General features: G+C 35.8%; 1 protein-coding gene across 1 annotated transcript; it reads left to right on the forward strand.

Moving 5' to 3' along the window:
* The first annotated feature begins 1,522 nt into the window (after positions 1-1,522).
* LOC121379141 (annexin A7-like) lies at positions 1,523-11,360 on the forward strand. Its single transcript, XM_041507627.1, has 3 exons — positions 1,523-1,627; positions 9,357-9,680; positions 10,833-11,360. Coding segments are annotated over exons 1-3 (393 nt in total). The 5' UTR covers positions 1,523-1,625; the 3' UTR covers positions 10,900-11,360.
* The last annotated feature ends 6,096 nt before the right edge of the window (positions 11,361-17,456 follow it).

Raw genomic sequence — 17,456 nt, forward strand, 5'->3', positions numbered from 1 at the left:
GAGAAGTGCCTGTGACCACCAGGCAATACGCGAAATGACTGAAAATTCCAGGCATTTCGCGAAATGACTGAAAATCATGGCCAGCCATTACACAAAATGACTAAAGTGCTATCTATAATACCACACCACTCAAGTCCTAATGTAACGCTTTATTTAAACTCAACTCAAATCATTTCAGAAGTTGTACATGAAGATGAAGTTGAATGTTACCAAGTAGTCTGTGTCAAATCATGAAAGTAACATATTGGTATAGAAAGGTCACTTGTTTTTGCACACAAGACTACCATGACAACGGCTGGAACATTGAATTTTGGTTTTGAAACATTTTGCATCGACTGGACTCGCATCTCTTAGGACCAGCACAGTTACACCTAACATATCCCTGTCCACCACAGTTGGATTCGTGATTAACAGCTTGGTGTAAGGTCACTGACTTTGTACGGTTTATATCAGCATCAGTAAGTAAACGCTGGGGGCACAAATCAAACTGATTGCGTGTAAACCTCCCTTTTAGAATCCCTGCTTTCACACAAATTGCGTACATATCGTTCTCATCACGGTCTATAATATGCAAAAATCCATGGAAATCATATAAATCTTCAATATGCACATTTTATTTAGTTTCTAGGTGAAGATTAGACTTTTGAAAAAAAAATCCTCTCACTAAAAGGTTATTGATCAATCATAGTCATAATTTGGACATACATAGATTTATAATCAAGGAATATTTATTCTCTAAATATTTAGGTATAAAGTCTATTGTATGGAAGAACAGGCAGACTGTACAATTATTAAAACAGTACTAATCTTGATAGACACACACACAATCATCGTCATCTAGAAAAGTGATTAATATAATATTTTTAAAAGATGAAAAGAAGCTCCTAGATGACAAGACGTCAGTAATATAGCAGATTCTGTGTTGTTTGTTTAAGAATAAACCAGAGAAACATTAATTACCAGAACCTTTTGTTTAGTAATATTCAAGTGTTATTAGCATATTTTCTATAAGATTCTTTAATCTGAAACTATAGCAAAAGGTGAATATTAAGTTATTGTATAATAATAAGCAATTAATATTAAATAGTATTTTAAATCGTATAATCAATATACTTATCCTTGTTTATTCTTAAAATGTGATTTTATCAATATTTAAGACCAAAAGCCTGAATACATGTGTCAACAATAAGACTTGAATCACTTTAGTCATTTTGCGTAATGGCTGGCCATGATTTTCAGTCATTTCGCGTATTACCTGGTGGTCACAGGCACTTCTCGAAATGACTGATTTGTTTAGGCATTACGCGTAATGACTGGTTTCACAGACTGACTGTAACATATATACTGTTAAAAATCTATTGGATTATATCCAAGGATAATCCAGTGAAAGTCAACAGGAGTGGATCTAGAACTTTTATTAAATAAGGATGCTCGTAATTGTGATATTTGAAAAAAATTAAGAAAACAAAATACGCTAAAAACATTATTAGACCCAAAATATTTAAAGCGGGGAGAGTCGGCCCCCCCCCCCCCCCCATCATGGTACACTTAATTTTCTGAAGCTAAATAAATTGTTTTAGTTACCCCCCCTTGAGAGCTCTTCGCTTTGTCAAAATGTCGAGTACATGTAAGTAGGCTATATGTATTCAATTTTAGCATTGATTAAATTATTTACGTTTAAATTTCATGATTTGTAACGATCCTAACAACGTCTGTAACATGACGCTGTTCTACCGCTCTGTTCCACTGGTAGTGGACCTTTATGGCGGCTGGGGCGTTGTGTCTGGTTCATGTGTTAGCCGTTACGGTATTCTCGACATTATTCATATCAATCGTTGTTGTTGTATACGTCTTATGTTTAATTATTGGACACCATCTTATGACATACGTTTGTCAGTAATAATAATGCGAACATCACAGACTACGTGACTGTTTTTAACAGTGTTTAACCTATCGAGATTCTATATTTAGTAACAACCTACGTAAATGTGACGGCATGTACTCGAGGCATTCAACCTACGTTTACAGAGGTTGGTCTAATACGCGGATTAAAGGTTTTACATCAACATACATTTTAGCCCGAGTACTCTGACTGTAAGAGAGCTAGACGGACATTTGGACAGTTATACATAGAATTGGTGTGGTATTAGAGCGGGAATCTTTGCCAACTTTTTTATTTGTCAGGAATTGCCAAAAAAATACATAGGTTGGTCTCTGACTGTAATGAGAGCGTTTAACTGTCCAAATGTCCGTCTAGCTCTCTTACAGTCAGAGTACTCTGGTTACATACATTTGTGCTGAATATTGACTTATTTCGTTGTTATTAATCGAAGAAACCATATGGTTAGATTTATGTGTATTGTTAAAACTGTCTTGAAATGTCTCGATCTTTTTAAACACTTTGGTTTATTCAAGTAGTTGTGTCACCTATATCCCCCCCCCCCCCCCCCCCCCATAACACGACTCGTACTACGGCGTAGGAAGCCTCTAGCTCCCGGTGTAATAGCCCAAAATATACCCCCCCCCCCCCCCCCCCGCCAAACTATACCCGGGGCATAAACTGGACTAGCCCAGAATATACCCCGGGGTATAAAACAGGCTAGCCCAGAATATACCTCTCTAGTCTATATTTCAATGTCCAGAGGGTTTTTTTTCCACCATAATTTATATATTTTGGGCTAGAGAATATCGAAATATCTTCTAAAATGACTAATCTGTGATAGTTTTATTTTTATGAAACAATAGTTTCTTTTCTTTTAAAGGGTTAGGACGGTGTGTGTGTGTGTGTGTGTATGTGTGTGTGTGTGTATTTTGGGCTGTTACACCGGTATAAAATCTTGGGTTCGCCAATGTGCCCCTCCCCATATATTAAAAAAATATATAGTTTTGTAGAAATGTATAAATTTCGTTTTCGAGTAGGATTAACCACACCATGCAGGATCAGGCACTGTGGAAAGCAAGTGACCATGGGGTTGGGTTGGCGAGTGTGTGTGGGGGGGGGGAGGGGGGGGGGGGCTGATCGAATGCCGTTTCCTGCATTCTTCAAAATGGAAATACATTTCAACCTGGTAAATGAGGATAAATGCACAATACTTTTGAAATGCATTTTTCCCGATGTATAATTTCTGTATATGTTTGTACTTCTACTGTGTAATCTAATAGCCTCATGAATAATATTAACAAAACAAATCAATTATGTATTATTTTCAAGTTGTTATATAGGACTTTCTATTTATTTATTTTTTGGTTCTACTGGTTTGACCATAAGCGTATGACTTAAAAAATAAAAATAAATCTTCGCATTCAGGCAAAATGAGCATGCCTGAAACCTTTTCATTTTGTAATTTCCACCATTCTACCCACAATACAAGTTGTAAACCATGTAACAATGCGTAGTGATTCGTGGGATGCTATATATAGCTTGTAAAAAAAAGAAGTTTGTTTTGTTTAACGACACCACTGGAACATATTGTCATTGATTTATTAATTATCTGCTATTGGATGTCAAACATTTTGCAATTTAGACATGTAGTCTTCGAGGAAATCCGCTACATGTTTCCATTAATAGCAAGGGATCTTTTATATGCACCATATGCCTCCCACAGACAGGATAGAACATAGCTGCACACGGCTTTTGATATACAAGTCTTGGTACACTGGCTGGGACGAGAAATAGCCCAATGGGTCCACCGACGGGGATCGATCCTTAACCGACCACGCATCAAACGTGAGCCTTTTTTTTTTCCCCCCACATTATTGTTTGCCATTGTAACCAAAATCTGATGTAGAGTTTATACCCGATCCGTCAGTGCCCCACACCCACCTACACCCTCCCAAAGTCGTTCCTACGGGCTTGAGCTAGAATAAAACAAACATGCCTTTGTATATAGCAGTGCAGGATTCTTACATATATGAAAAATGCTTGAATTTGATTGGTCTTCAGAAAAATCCCATGAATTTGTCAAAACCCATGATAAGTGGTAAAATTAAAAAAAAAAAAAAAATCTTAAAAATTGCTTAAATTGCATATTTATGCTTAGAAATATTAAAATTTACCTTCCTCAAGTTTATTTTTCTCGTAAATGAAAACTTTGTCAGTTAGTATTATTGACAGTTTTTACTAGTCATAACAGCATCACAAATATCGATTTGTTTTGGATATTGCCATCGGACTCTTTTTTTTTTTACCAGAAAATAATTTAAGGGTACGTAATAAAAACAAAACAGACCATAAGTATCACTACTAGGAGGTCATGGGCTTGGAATCTTTTGAAATTGGACACTGCATTCCATGCATTTTTTTCACAATTAAACAACAGTTCTCATACTATAATTTTTCTAAAAAAAAACAGTTATAAAAATGTATCCATTAATTTCCAAGATTTTAGGGTACGTAATTGTACCCTTCGTACCTTCTGGCAAAAAACCCGGCTATTACGAATACTGACCAAGAATTACCAATTGAATACGGGGAATGCAAAAGCCCTTGGAAACTAAATTTACAGTGAAAAGTGCTTAAAAAGTGCTTGAATTACGCCTTTCAAATTGGGTATGAACCTTGCAGTAGTCTATTCAAGACGCCCCCCCCCCCCCCCCCCCCCACACACACACAAAGCTACGAAACCCGGCTTCTAACCGAAGCAGGCGTCTATTTAAGGTACGCCTCTATTCAAGGATATACGGTAATTTATGTAGGTGTGTAGCGGCCTATATTGAAGACATATAGAATCAGATAGAACGACAGAAATGTTCGATCTAGTCACAACCATGTAGCAAATTGTTGGATCAAACAAAATAATTACTTACAATTAACAACCAGATTTGTTAGGTGCTTGTGTCGCAGGATCGAACCACCTCGGTGGATCCATTCAACTGATTGGATCTCCCCCCCCCCCCCCCCCCGTTCCAACCAGTGCACCACGACTGGTCAAAGGCCGTGGTATATGCTTTCCTGTCTGTGGGAAAGTGCATATAAAAGATTCCTCTGATGACTATATGTCAGAATTACCAAATGTTTGGTTTGACATCCAATAGTGGTGTCGTTAAACAAAACAAAATTTTAACTTGAGCGAGAGAGAGAGAGAGAGAGAGGCACACACACACACACACACACACACACACACACACACTAACTGACTAACTGACTTATTCTAAATATTTAAGCAGGGCCTTCATTCGTACGTGGTCTGTGGTACGTGTCCATATCCACGTCAATAAACAGTCGGATACATAGAGAAAAGATATGATAGAGAAGAATCCACTGAGCGATGAATCGCTCGGTGGCGAATTTTGACGAACACGGATGGGCACAAAGCTAGTTCGGGAGCTGACCTCCGTCAGTCTCATCCGAGATTACTTCTGTAAAAGGTCATTTCGCTGATCAGATGTTCACTCCATGTATGTACCGACGCGGACACGGATACGTACGGTGCCTCGCAGCGCTCAATTTTTACGGTCGTCCGGTCGTCTGTGACGACCTAATATTCAGTCGGGCAACTTAATTCTATGATACTAGTTGCCCGTCGGACGACTGACTTTTGTTTAAACACCAAAAGGAGTTGTGTCGCATAATAATGTGCAGTTTCCTTGCCCACAATCGCTTTTAAACTGTCGTTATCTAAAGTAGAAGGGATGATTTTCCGCGATCACGAAAAACACGGGCGGAATTTAGTAACTGAAATGGAATTCGCGATTTAAAAAAAACAAAAAACCTTCAAACGTTGTATTTCTGGTTCAAGCACCATTATAAATCTTTTTGGTGGTTTTAAGATTCAATATTAACAATATACGCATATAGTGTTTTTGTATGCCAACTTTCGTATGCCTAAACACTACCAGAACCGTCCATTCTACACTTTACACAGTAAAATTTAATTTGAAATATAAAAATAAACATGAACTAATACAATTTTAGAATGTTGATTATATAACAAGATTTCTAGTATGTTCAATTTCAATATTTTTTAATAATACTTATTATGATTCGTAAGCATAACCGATTTACACAACGCTTTCGTTGGAAAACATAATTTCGTAAACCTTTGGGCATATTCGTTAATCTGTCTGTACGGAAGCAATTCACATTTGTAGTCGCTCCCACAGGGAACACCTTTTTTCATGCTATGGAATTTACTACACATTATTTATTTCTGAACCGATTGTTTTCTAAATTGCACACAATAGCATTTTAATTTTCTTCTTACTGTACATTTATTTTCCCCAGGTAATTTTTCCCCTCTCTCCGAAGGGGTTGAAAAATATATATTTGGGAATTGGGCCCCGCTGTTATTTGTGCTATTGGCCCCGCGAATCCTTAAACTGGTTCTGAATACATAATTCTAAACAATATTTAAAAAAAAAATATATATTTTTTATTTTTTTAAAGGCCTTCATTTAAAAGTTATAAAACAATGTCGAAACTGTAAACGATCGACAGAACAGTGCTTAGTGTCGGTTCACTACCGCTGGCCTATATCCAGCTTGACCCGACCACGTTTTAATATGTAATTTGTGCACACGGCACGCTAGTTAGGATACAGAGAAACATACATGTGCAATCGAGTGGGTACTAGTAATTCTTACTTGTGCACTTTTGTTTTTGGGTTCACGTTTTGTAATCATACTGGACCAAATAAAATGTTATCATGTATTTATTTATTTATATATTTTTGGCAACTAATGTAAGATTACAAACAATGCATTACCAAGTTCTTGTTAATATTTTCAGAAAAATAGCGGCGTTTGTCAAATGTGTGTTTTGTTTATGAATCTTAACCATAATCCATTAAATGAAATGAAACTGAAAGCCACACAATCAACAATTATGTATTGTTTGAATTTAAGGGAGAATGGATCTCTTTATTATTATTAAATACAAACAATAATTAACAGTAATTAAGTTTGTAACTTTGTTTTAACTGCGGCTTATGTACGGACGAAGGTCGAAACTAATTTATACACCAATTGATGCGTGTAATAGGCCAGAAAATATGGTACATCACATTTTTAGTCTTTATTAGTGGCAAGTAAACATTACTTAACTTCTTCTTGTTTTTAAGTTTGTGTCAACAAAAATGTTTACAGGTATTTAAAAAATAGCAATAGCCAACAAGCTCAGAGCTGGAACAATAAAACACAAATGGATATAGCTTATAATAATAAAACATGACACTAATTAACACACAAAATGGGAAAAAACCCACACGGAATTTGCAAAAATCTGAAACGGAATGTGGCAAAATCTGAAACGGAAAATCATCCCCTCTACTAAAGCATCAGTCGAAATCACGTGGGCTTGTTTGCCACTCGGAACTCCTCGGCCGATTCTGTGAGACATCAGGAAAAATCGTAATCAGCTGAAGTATTCCGAATAGTAAACATTCCAGTGCATTCGATTGGAACATAGAGTGCATTCGATTAGAAAATAGCGGTTGTGTCGCCAAATCACAACAATCTTAAGCAATTAGGCCCTATGTGTACATGTGTATAACTACAAACATTTAAAAACATTATTAAAAAGTAATGTATTTTATTGTCAGACAGTACATATTACATTTTACATTGACAACATATTAATTCTAAACCTGTTGGTTACTGTTTTATTGGAATATAAATATAACTCTAGTTTCAAAACACGGATGAAATCAGGGCAACCAAATTTTTGGAGGGGCAACCTCAATGTGAACCCATACTTGCCCTCCGGGCAAGCAACCAAAATCCTTAAAATTGAGCACCACGGACGGTACCAATGTACCACGTACGGATGGACGCCCTGCTTTCAGAGTCGCACAAGTAGAAGTGAGATTTGCGCCAAGTACACCACCCACAAATGAGGATGAACAATTTTGTCTAATTACAATCACCAAATACAAATGAACTGACGAGTATTACTAGTTTTTCTCGGCGACACGACCAGTTTGAACACTACATGAAGAAAGAAAGAAATGGTCTATTTAACGACGCACTCAACACATTTTATTTACGGTTATATGGCGTCAGACATATGGTTATGGACCACACAGATATTGAGAGAGGAAACCCGCAGTCGCCACTTCATGAGCTACTCTTTTCGATAAGCAGCAAGGGATCTTTTATATACACTATCCCACAGGGTAGCACATACCACGGCCTTTGATATACCAGTCGTGGTGCACTGGCTGGAAAAAGAAATAGCCCAGTGGGCCCACCGGCGGGGATCGATCCCACACCGACCGCGCATCGAGCGAGTGCTGTACCATTGGGAACAATTTTGTCTAATTACAGTCACCAAATAGAACTGAACTGACGAGTATTACGGGTTTTTTTCGGCGACACGACCAGTTTGAACGCTTCAGGAAGAAACACGCTGACAAAATGTAATAACATCTAGGAATCAAACGGTGGTACGCCGCGTAACGTGACATTATAATATTATTAGAGTTGACTCGCTGAAACACCGTCATTTTAAACTGAATATCACGTGCAAAAACGAAATACGATGCCATCGGATATACAGTCAGTTCATAACTCAGTATATTATGCCACGGAGTGCCCTTAGAGAGACATGCATACGCATGGACACAAAGACACACATACAATCTGATTAAAATTAGCTCTACTGGGTCTACCAGTAGATCTAACAGCATTGCGTGGACTCCTATGTCCAGGTGACCTTTCATCTATGAATAACAATTTATGGGATTGGGAACTCTATTAACGTGCCCATATCCTTGAAGGTTCAGGCACGCCAACCTCAGATCCAGTCTATGACATTGCCAGTGGCTGGTTCCGGGGCAGGAGGGAATAACAATTTAAATATCGACCAATTATACTTCGCCTTTTATAGTTATTCGGGAGCATACACATTCTAAAAATATCGGGCGAGACTATTTATGCAATAGGCGAACTTGTTGGTCTATTTCAACATTGAAAAAAACGGGGAAAAGTGCAGTAATAAACTCTGGATTGTATACTAGTATAAACAGATTTTATGGCTATACGATCATGGGTTTTTTTTTCGTCTTAAAACGAATTTTATATAAAATGTTATATTGCAATTAGTTTCCGGCATACTTCGTAATTCACCCGAATCATTTCGTATACCCTCGGCATAATGCCGAATGTTTTCAAATTCTTTTCAAATCACTGGCATGATTTTGCAAGTAAGGTTTTGATTGGTCGAATGAAAGGTCAACTGGGCTGCTGTTAGATCCACATGTAATAGTGGAGCTAATTTTAATGACACACATACACACTGTTTTATCAATGCTTCCGAACTACATTACATAAATGTTAGGCCCCCTACTCCATAATACAGAATCCTAGATCTACGCCATCAAATTCCTAATGACCAAACTTTTGTTTTTTTTGTCTTTAAGGTCTACCATGAATGGAACCAACCATCCACCGCCTGCATATTCGCCAACAGCGCCTCCGATGTCGCATGCAGCGCCCCCGATGCAGCAACAGGGCGCCCCCTACCCACCCGCCAACGGCTATCCGCCAGGTGGTGGCGGTCAACCCGCAGGTGGATATCCACCAAGCGGTGGCTATCCACCCGCTGGCGGCTATCCACCCGCCGGTGGCTATCCACCCGCGGGTGGGATGTATCCGCAAGGCGGTGCCTATCCAGCACCCATGTACATGGCACAGGGCCAGCCCTACACCACACTGCCTGGTCAACAACAACAAAAATCATCCGGGTACGTGTTAAGTTCGATTCGATGCTCATCTTTAAAAGTGTGTGCAGACCTCGCCGTTTTCAGGGGACGCCACACGATACACGGTCCGGGGCCAAGCTCCCCCGGGGAAATTATAAAATTGGATGTCTTTAAACGCCTTTTCTTGACATCTGGTTCGCAAAAATTAGCCATTTTTAAACAATAATTAATTTTAAAACTATTTTAAGCATTATTTTGCATAGTATTATAACCCAAGAATGGTTTGGGTTCATTTTTACCTTGGCCTTTTGATAGCAAATTTGGGCTATTTTCGTTCCAACCAGTGGTCCACAACTGGTTCATCAAAGGCCGTGGTATGTGCTGTCCTGTCTGATAAAAAATATAAAAGACCCCTTGCAGCTTATCGGAAAGAGTAGCCTAGTGGCGGCAGCGGGTTTCCTCTAAAGAAATATGTTAGAATGACCATATGTTTGACGTCCTATAGCCGATGATAAGATAAAAATCAATGTGCTCTAGAGCCGTCGTTAAATAAAACAAACTTTACTTGATAGCAAAATTACCCATTTTCAGATAGTGACCAGTTCCTCTTTTGGAGTTTTATAGCCCAAAAATTATCACACATGTATTTAGAAGAGTTCAATCCCGTTACTCTTAGATCTCAATCACTAAATCGTGAATTTTAGCGTTGACCGCCGTCGAAATGACCAGGGGCGGGAGAACGGATGAGAGGGGCCCCGAGAGAAAGCTATAGAATCAACTTTGGTTTGTATTTAAGTATGATTATCATATATATCATAATTAAAAAAAGCTTTAAAGGGCACTATTCTAGGGACGGTGCGGTACAGGTAGGGCAGATTATATATATATATATATATATATATATATATATATATATATATATATATATATATATATATATATATATATATATATAAAGTACTATTTGTTTTATATAACATATGTATCACTATTTTTTGTTACGGTAATATATGTATTGCAATGTATTGTTTCTCTTACGGTAATTATACGTATATTACAGTGTACTATTTTGTCGTTATGGTAAATATAACTATCACACTAATATTTTCCTGATACGGTGACATACGTATTACAATATACTTTTCTTTATTACGGTAATGTGCTATTATATTGTGCTATGTTTATATATTTCAGAATGGGAACTGGCATTGGTATAGGGTTACTCTCGGCATTACTGTGTTGCTGTATTTTGAACGATTAATCCTATATCGTGGTCTTCACTAGTCCATTGATTCCATCTTACAACTAAATTTTCAGTGTGTCAATATCCATCACAAAGAAAACCTGTTAATAAATAATGTTCTAATCCCAAACAGCTCATCTTCCATCAGTGAGAGTTGAACCAAAGATCCTCGGTGCCAGAGTGTAATGTTCTGTTGAGATGGACACACCTGAGTCTAGGCGGAACATTTTGTTTACGTTGTAATTAGTTTGTTTTCCACGATAGACTATAATGTGCTGGATTTTTTTTTTTTTTACATTTGATAAATAGAATTGACGAACCGTGGTAGGCACTGATGGAAACTGAATATGTTACCAGTTAACTTCATATTGTTACACACGATGTAGTATATAGTTTATAGGCACTTATTATAAAAGAAAATATTAATTTTTATTCCTTGAAATTTCACAGTTCTATTAATAAAATGTGTGAAAAAAGAAGAAAAGACTGACATGCCCTTTTTTGTTTTAGTTTAAGGAACCTTCTCTCTGGCAACTGGTTACGGCGTGAGTCGTTTCGCGTCCATTGATCTCTGGGTCGTTTTCATGGGCGGGGTTACCGCGCTATGCATAAATCAATATATCATCACAGACCGACGCCGGGTATTACTACTGTCGTGGCGATACATCTTACTATTTATCTTGGAAAGAAAGAAATGTTTTATTTAACGAGGCACTCAACACGTTTTATTTACGGTTATATGGCGTTGGACATATGGTTCAGGACCACACTGATATTGAGAGGAAACCCGCTGTCACCACTTCATGGGCTACTCTTTTTGATTATCACCAAGGGATCTTTTATATGCACCATCCCACAGACAGGGTAGTACATACCACGGCCTTTGATATACCAGTCGTGGTGCACTGTCTGGATCGAGAAATAGCCCAGTGGGCCCACCGACGGGGATCGATCCCAGACCAAATGCGCATCGAGCGAGCGCTTTACCACTGGGGTACGTCCCGCCCCGGCCTGGCAAACAATCAGAGACTTTCCGACAGGTGGCGCTCGTGCACTATACACCATTCCGGTTTCTAAATTTGTATTGTCGTAACGCACCGATCGGTATATCCACTCTATTATTCCCGACCTAATTATGAGCATGTATGTGACTGAAGCGTAAAACGGCAAAAAATTAAAGTAAATAATAAAAATCTACGAAATTCCGCAGTTGGTGGTTAAAAAAAAAAATGGAAGAAGAAAAAAAAGAACAAAATGATGTTCAGTCATATCGTCACATATCGTGGGTTGTCCCCAACCATGTAGGCCACTCCGGCAAAAGTATCTTATCCCCCCCCCCCCCCTCCACTATTATAATAAATGTATAACCGTTATAACCATTATATTAAAAGCGGAAAAGATATAATATACTAAACAATTTTTCAAATATTGAATGAATAGGAATAATTTTCTTTTTCTTTTTTTACATATAAGTAGAAATATAACAATGCTTTTTCATGCACATTTTCATGAAATTAGAAATGATAGTGGTATTGTTTTGCAATATTTATAATTTCTTAATGTAAATAATTTAATTTGTGAGTACAAAATGACATAATCTGATAGGAATTCTGATTTCAATGAGCCTGTTTTAATATAAATGTATTTGACATACCGGAATCTAAATATTCTCCTTTTCAGTACTTATATTAAGAAAAGTCCACTTTTGTAAATTATCTTAATTATGGTTCATACACTTATTTACCAAGAAAATGCATGACTTTCCATGATTTCCACTAATAATGAAATTAACTGAAAACTGCTTTAGACATTATACTTTTTTTAAGAGTAATAAATTATAAATTAAAGAAACAAAATACTGCTATTTTACAAAGGTGGATTTCTAAAACCAGATGCAGCAAGAAATAATTATGACTATATATAAAAGTACACTTATGGTTTACTAATAGTTTAAAGTGAATATAGGTACAACACCAATTAACTCAACACTAATTACATTAATTTCAAGAGATGCATTACATGCAGTATTCACACATGGATTGTTTCATGTTCATGTTCATGTTCATGATCAGAACAGAACATAACTTTATTCACTCAGAACACCTACGGTCTTACATTTGAGGTGGTTTACAAACAGTTTGGTGTACTGCTTAAAAGAACAATGCAAACAAACATTCAAATAACTAACTAAATAAATTTACAACACACATATACACAATAGTATACAGGTAATATAATCAAACTTACAACATAGTAACTTACAAAAGATGTTTTTAAACACGTCGTTAATCAAATTAATAAAAGTACATAATTTCTTTATATTTGATATTTTTGTGGAGTTAAATAGCTGACTTAATTTAAGGGTGTTGGGTCTAATATAAAAATATTTCTTTAGATGTGTACTTCTTTCATTAGTAAAATGAGGACACTGAAATAAATAATGGAACTCATCACCTACTGCAATGTTACAGAGAGGACATATTCTATCTGGGTTTTTTCAATAGCTGCCATCTGTCTGTTTCAATCGGTAGATAATAATTGCTTGTTCTGAAGCGGCTAAAAATTATACGAAGTTTTTCAGGCAAGTACAGAAGGTATTTTTCACATTCATGTTTTGTTTAAAATATCCTATAGGTAACGCATTTTGGATAAGAGTTTAAGTTATCATTCCAAGCTTGTAGGTATTGATCTCTTAGTCGTTCAGAAACTGTACGAATAAAAGCTTTTTTATTTAAAATGTTTTGGTTTACCCAGTAATTACCCAAGCCTAGTTTATTTAGAGTATCATGTATATGTATCAACCACTTAAACCTATAACCATACTGAGCATTTTCACTTATCATAATTCTATACAGTATAGTTGATATTTTGGATGTCTTTCCGGTGATCAACGTAGCCCAAAAAATTTGCATCCTAATTTTTATCTTCATATCTAATGGAAAAGCTCCTAATTCTCCGTAAATCATGGGAAGTGGTGTACTCTTTCTTAGCCTTAATAGATCTCTTAAAAAGTTTAACTGTATTTGTTCAATGTTTGATTATTACCAAAACCCCAAATTTCCGAAGAATATAAAAGGATAGGGACAATAGTGCTTTCAAAAATTCGTAATTGAATATCTATTGGTAAATTGAGATTCCTGGTTCTAATATTTAACAAAAGTTAATCCTTTTTTAGCCTGCGAAATAAGAGCCTTTTTTGCTTGGACAAAAGATCCAGTTCTTGTAAATAATATTCCTAGGTATTTATAACTATCAACATCGTCTAATTTTATATCTTTGATGTAGAAAAACTTATTTTTGGGTGGTTTTGAGCCAAAGATAACAATTTTTGACTTCTCGATATTTACTTTTAATTTCAAATTATCGAAGTATTCTGAAAAAACGTTTAATGATTTTTGTAGGTCGTCTGAAGATTCTGCCAAAATCACTGTATCATCAGCGTAAAGTAGCATAGTAATTATTATAAATAGATGAGTATTGTTATGTTCGTACTCTAATTTAACCCCTTTGCATTGTTCATTCACTAGTACATCTTCTAAATCATTTAAATATATACGAGTGAAAGATTTTTGCCCTGACGTACACCATGACAAAAAATAGGCAGAATATTCGTTATTGTGACTAACACATGATTTGATACCTTGATACATTTTGTAGACAATTCTTAGAAATTTACCGTCTACATCTAGATTTAACATCTTTTGCCACAGACCTGTTCTCCAACCCGTGTCAAAAGCTTTAGAGAAATCGATAAAAGCACAACATAGTTTTTTCTTAGATTTCATGTAGAGCATATAAAGAGAAATATGATTATTTGTACTATAATGTTTTCGAAGACCAGCTTGGTTTTCTTTTAATTTTTCTGAAGATTCAAGAAAAACAGTTATTCTTTTATTTAAGATGGATGTAAAAAGTTTTCCAAAACAGCTTACAATAGTAATTGGTCGGTATAATTCGGGTTCTCGCGGATTACCTTTCTTTTTATATATTGGTTTGATAATACCTGCAATATACCACAGTTAAAAATAAGGTTAAACAGTTTTTCTAAAATCGGAATTAGTTTGTTTTCAGCATACTTCAGATATTCATTTGGAATTTCATCTATGCCCATAGCTTTGTTATTTTGTAAACTTTTAATAGCTGTTGAAATTTCATCTCTAGTAATAGTATCGTTTAGAATATTGCTTTCAACGGTAATATCAATGTTTATGACTTCAGGTTCCTCGTTTTCAGTTTCATTTGTCTTTTTAAACAATTCAAATAATTTGTTAATTTCTATGTCTATTTCGTTAGAGGAGTTTCGATTATTTATTGAATTAAGTAATTTCCAAAAATCCTTAGGTTTGCTTGCTTGCATATTTCTTATTGTTTCTTCAGATGATTTTTCTTGTTTCCGTTTGTAATATTTAACGGTTTTTCTATATGTCTTGCCTAAATTTAACATTGAGAGGCGATCAGTATCACATTTCGTATGATTAAACTTAAGACGTGCCTTGTGGAAATGATATCTTGCTATTCTACACACTTTACCAAACCAAACGTTGTGATTAAAGGGCTTCTTTTGTTTGCTAGTACAATGATTATAAATCCCAGCTGTTTTTTCGGCACTTGCTTTCATAATATTTGCTAGATAATTTACTATTCTGGTTATTAATGGTTTCTCCCCTAGCAGAATTGACATTTACAGATGTTTTATCAATATCTATTATTAGTTTTTTTAATGTGTTCTTCGTCGATGTTATTACTATATATATCAGCTGAATATTTGTTCAGTTTTTTAATCTTTTTATTTGCTTGGTCGTTATGAGTTAAACTATATAAGGTAGTCCTATTTTTCTTTCTAAATACCAGTTCAAGATAAAGTGGGCAGTGGATATCAGAAAGTATAGGACATATTGATATTTGATATTTGGAAATTGTGTATGTAACTTAAAAATGATATGGAAGCAATGTTATAATCAACGACAGAGGAATCTTTGCATGTAAATGTTCCTGTTTTTTTATCATTGCCAAATCGACCGTTTACAATAAACAAATTAGTTGATTTACACATATCTAGCAACAGTTTACCAATATGGGTTGTTTTTGTGTCTTGGCTAACTCTAGTTAAATGTATATTCATATCGGCCAAACATGATGCACTGTTCAAATATGCACGCACACTTTCATCTAGGTCAAGCACATCAGCAATATTGCTAATCTAAAATATAATCGAGTAAAGAGCTAGTCCTGCCGTTTATATCACCAAGTAGGAATACATAATCTGTCTTATTTACGTGTCTTTGGATTTCTTGATTTACAGTATAAAATGTATCAGCGTTACAATACTTGGAATTCTCTGGCGGTATATAGACAGCACCAATATGTAAATCTTCTTGTAAGTTTAAAAATATTTTATCTATCTTACACCAAAGTAAGTACTCTGATTCAACATCTAAAAAGGACACATACTTAGATATTTCTTGCTTAATAAATGAAGCAATACCTCCAGATCGACACCTAGTAGAGGTTTCACGATTATTACAATACATAACAACCTGGGATGTCGATAATATCGAAGTCGTCAAGTTTTGTTTCTGATAAACAAACAATGTCATGATTTGTAATGTATTCAATTAGTTCTGGGAAAATGATTTTTTGTCGTAGTCCACATACATTTAATGTTCCTAACCTAAGTTTTAGTTCTTCAAAGGTTTCTTTGTCACTACATATTTCGTTATCACAGCGATTAATGTCAGGCGAAATGTGAACTCTACGTGATGTGTCAATATATTCGCAATATGTAGTAGGTATATGATCAAAATTATGGATATGATTGTATGGCAATTTGTTACCATCAGTCATAACATATTGGTTAAAATTACATAACGGGATATGGATGTCAGTGACATTGTAACCATAAGATGTATTAGGTATAGGATCATAATTACAGGCATGATCACATGATAATGTGTTAGCATCAGTAATAAAATAGTCATTAACATTACTAAATGGGATGTGGATGTCACTGACATTATAATTATAATATGTATTATATATAGGGTAAATATTATGGATATTTGAAAATGTGTTAGCATCAGTAATAGGATAATCGTTAACAGAACTTAACGGGATGTGGATGTCACCGACATTATAATTATAATATGTATTATGGATATGATCATACGACATTGTGTTACCATCTGTAGTAACATATTGGTTAACATTACATGAATGGATATCACTGACAATATTTCTTTGGTCATATCCATAACACGAATTGTTTTTTCCAGCCATTACATCGTTTGTGGTTCGACACATGTCGGTGTTTGATTCACTGTAACAAAACGATAACCAACAATCGCCGCACACTTTCACTGTCTACACACGTAACACGGTAAACCCAAGCGGACACACGTTACATTCACCAGAGCCGAAACAACGGCTTGTGGGATCGAAACATAATTCATCCATTGTTGGGCACCGGTCGTTGGCGATACGTTATGCGGGGTAGACTGCATAAATTGCGGATTCCATGTACTTGTTGGCGACTGTATAAACGTGGCATAGTTCTGAGGGGCGGGTACAGATTGTGT

The sequence above is a fragment of the Gigantopelta aegis genome, chromosome 8 (genome assembly GCF_016097555.1).
Source record: "Gigantopelta aegis isolate Gae_Host chromosome 8, Gae_host_genome, whole genome shotgun sequence".
Lineage (NCBI taxonomy): Eukaryota > Metazoa > Mollusca > Gastropoda > Neomphalida > Peltospiridae > Gigantopelta > Gigantopelta aegis.

What these genes read in the sequence shown, in the direction of transcription:
- LOC121379141 (XM_041507627.1), top strand. An exon ending in CAACAACAAAAATCATCCGG is followed by an intron (nt 9,681 to 10,832) that starts GTACGTGTTAAG and finishes TATATATTTCAG; the next exon opens with AATGGGAACTGGCATTGGTA.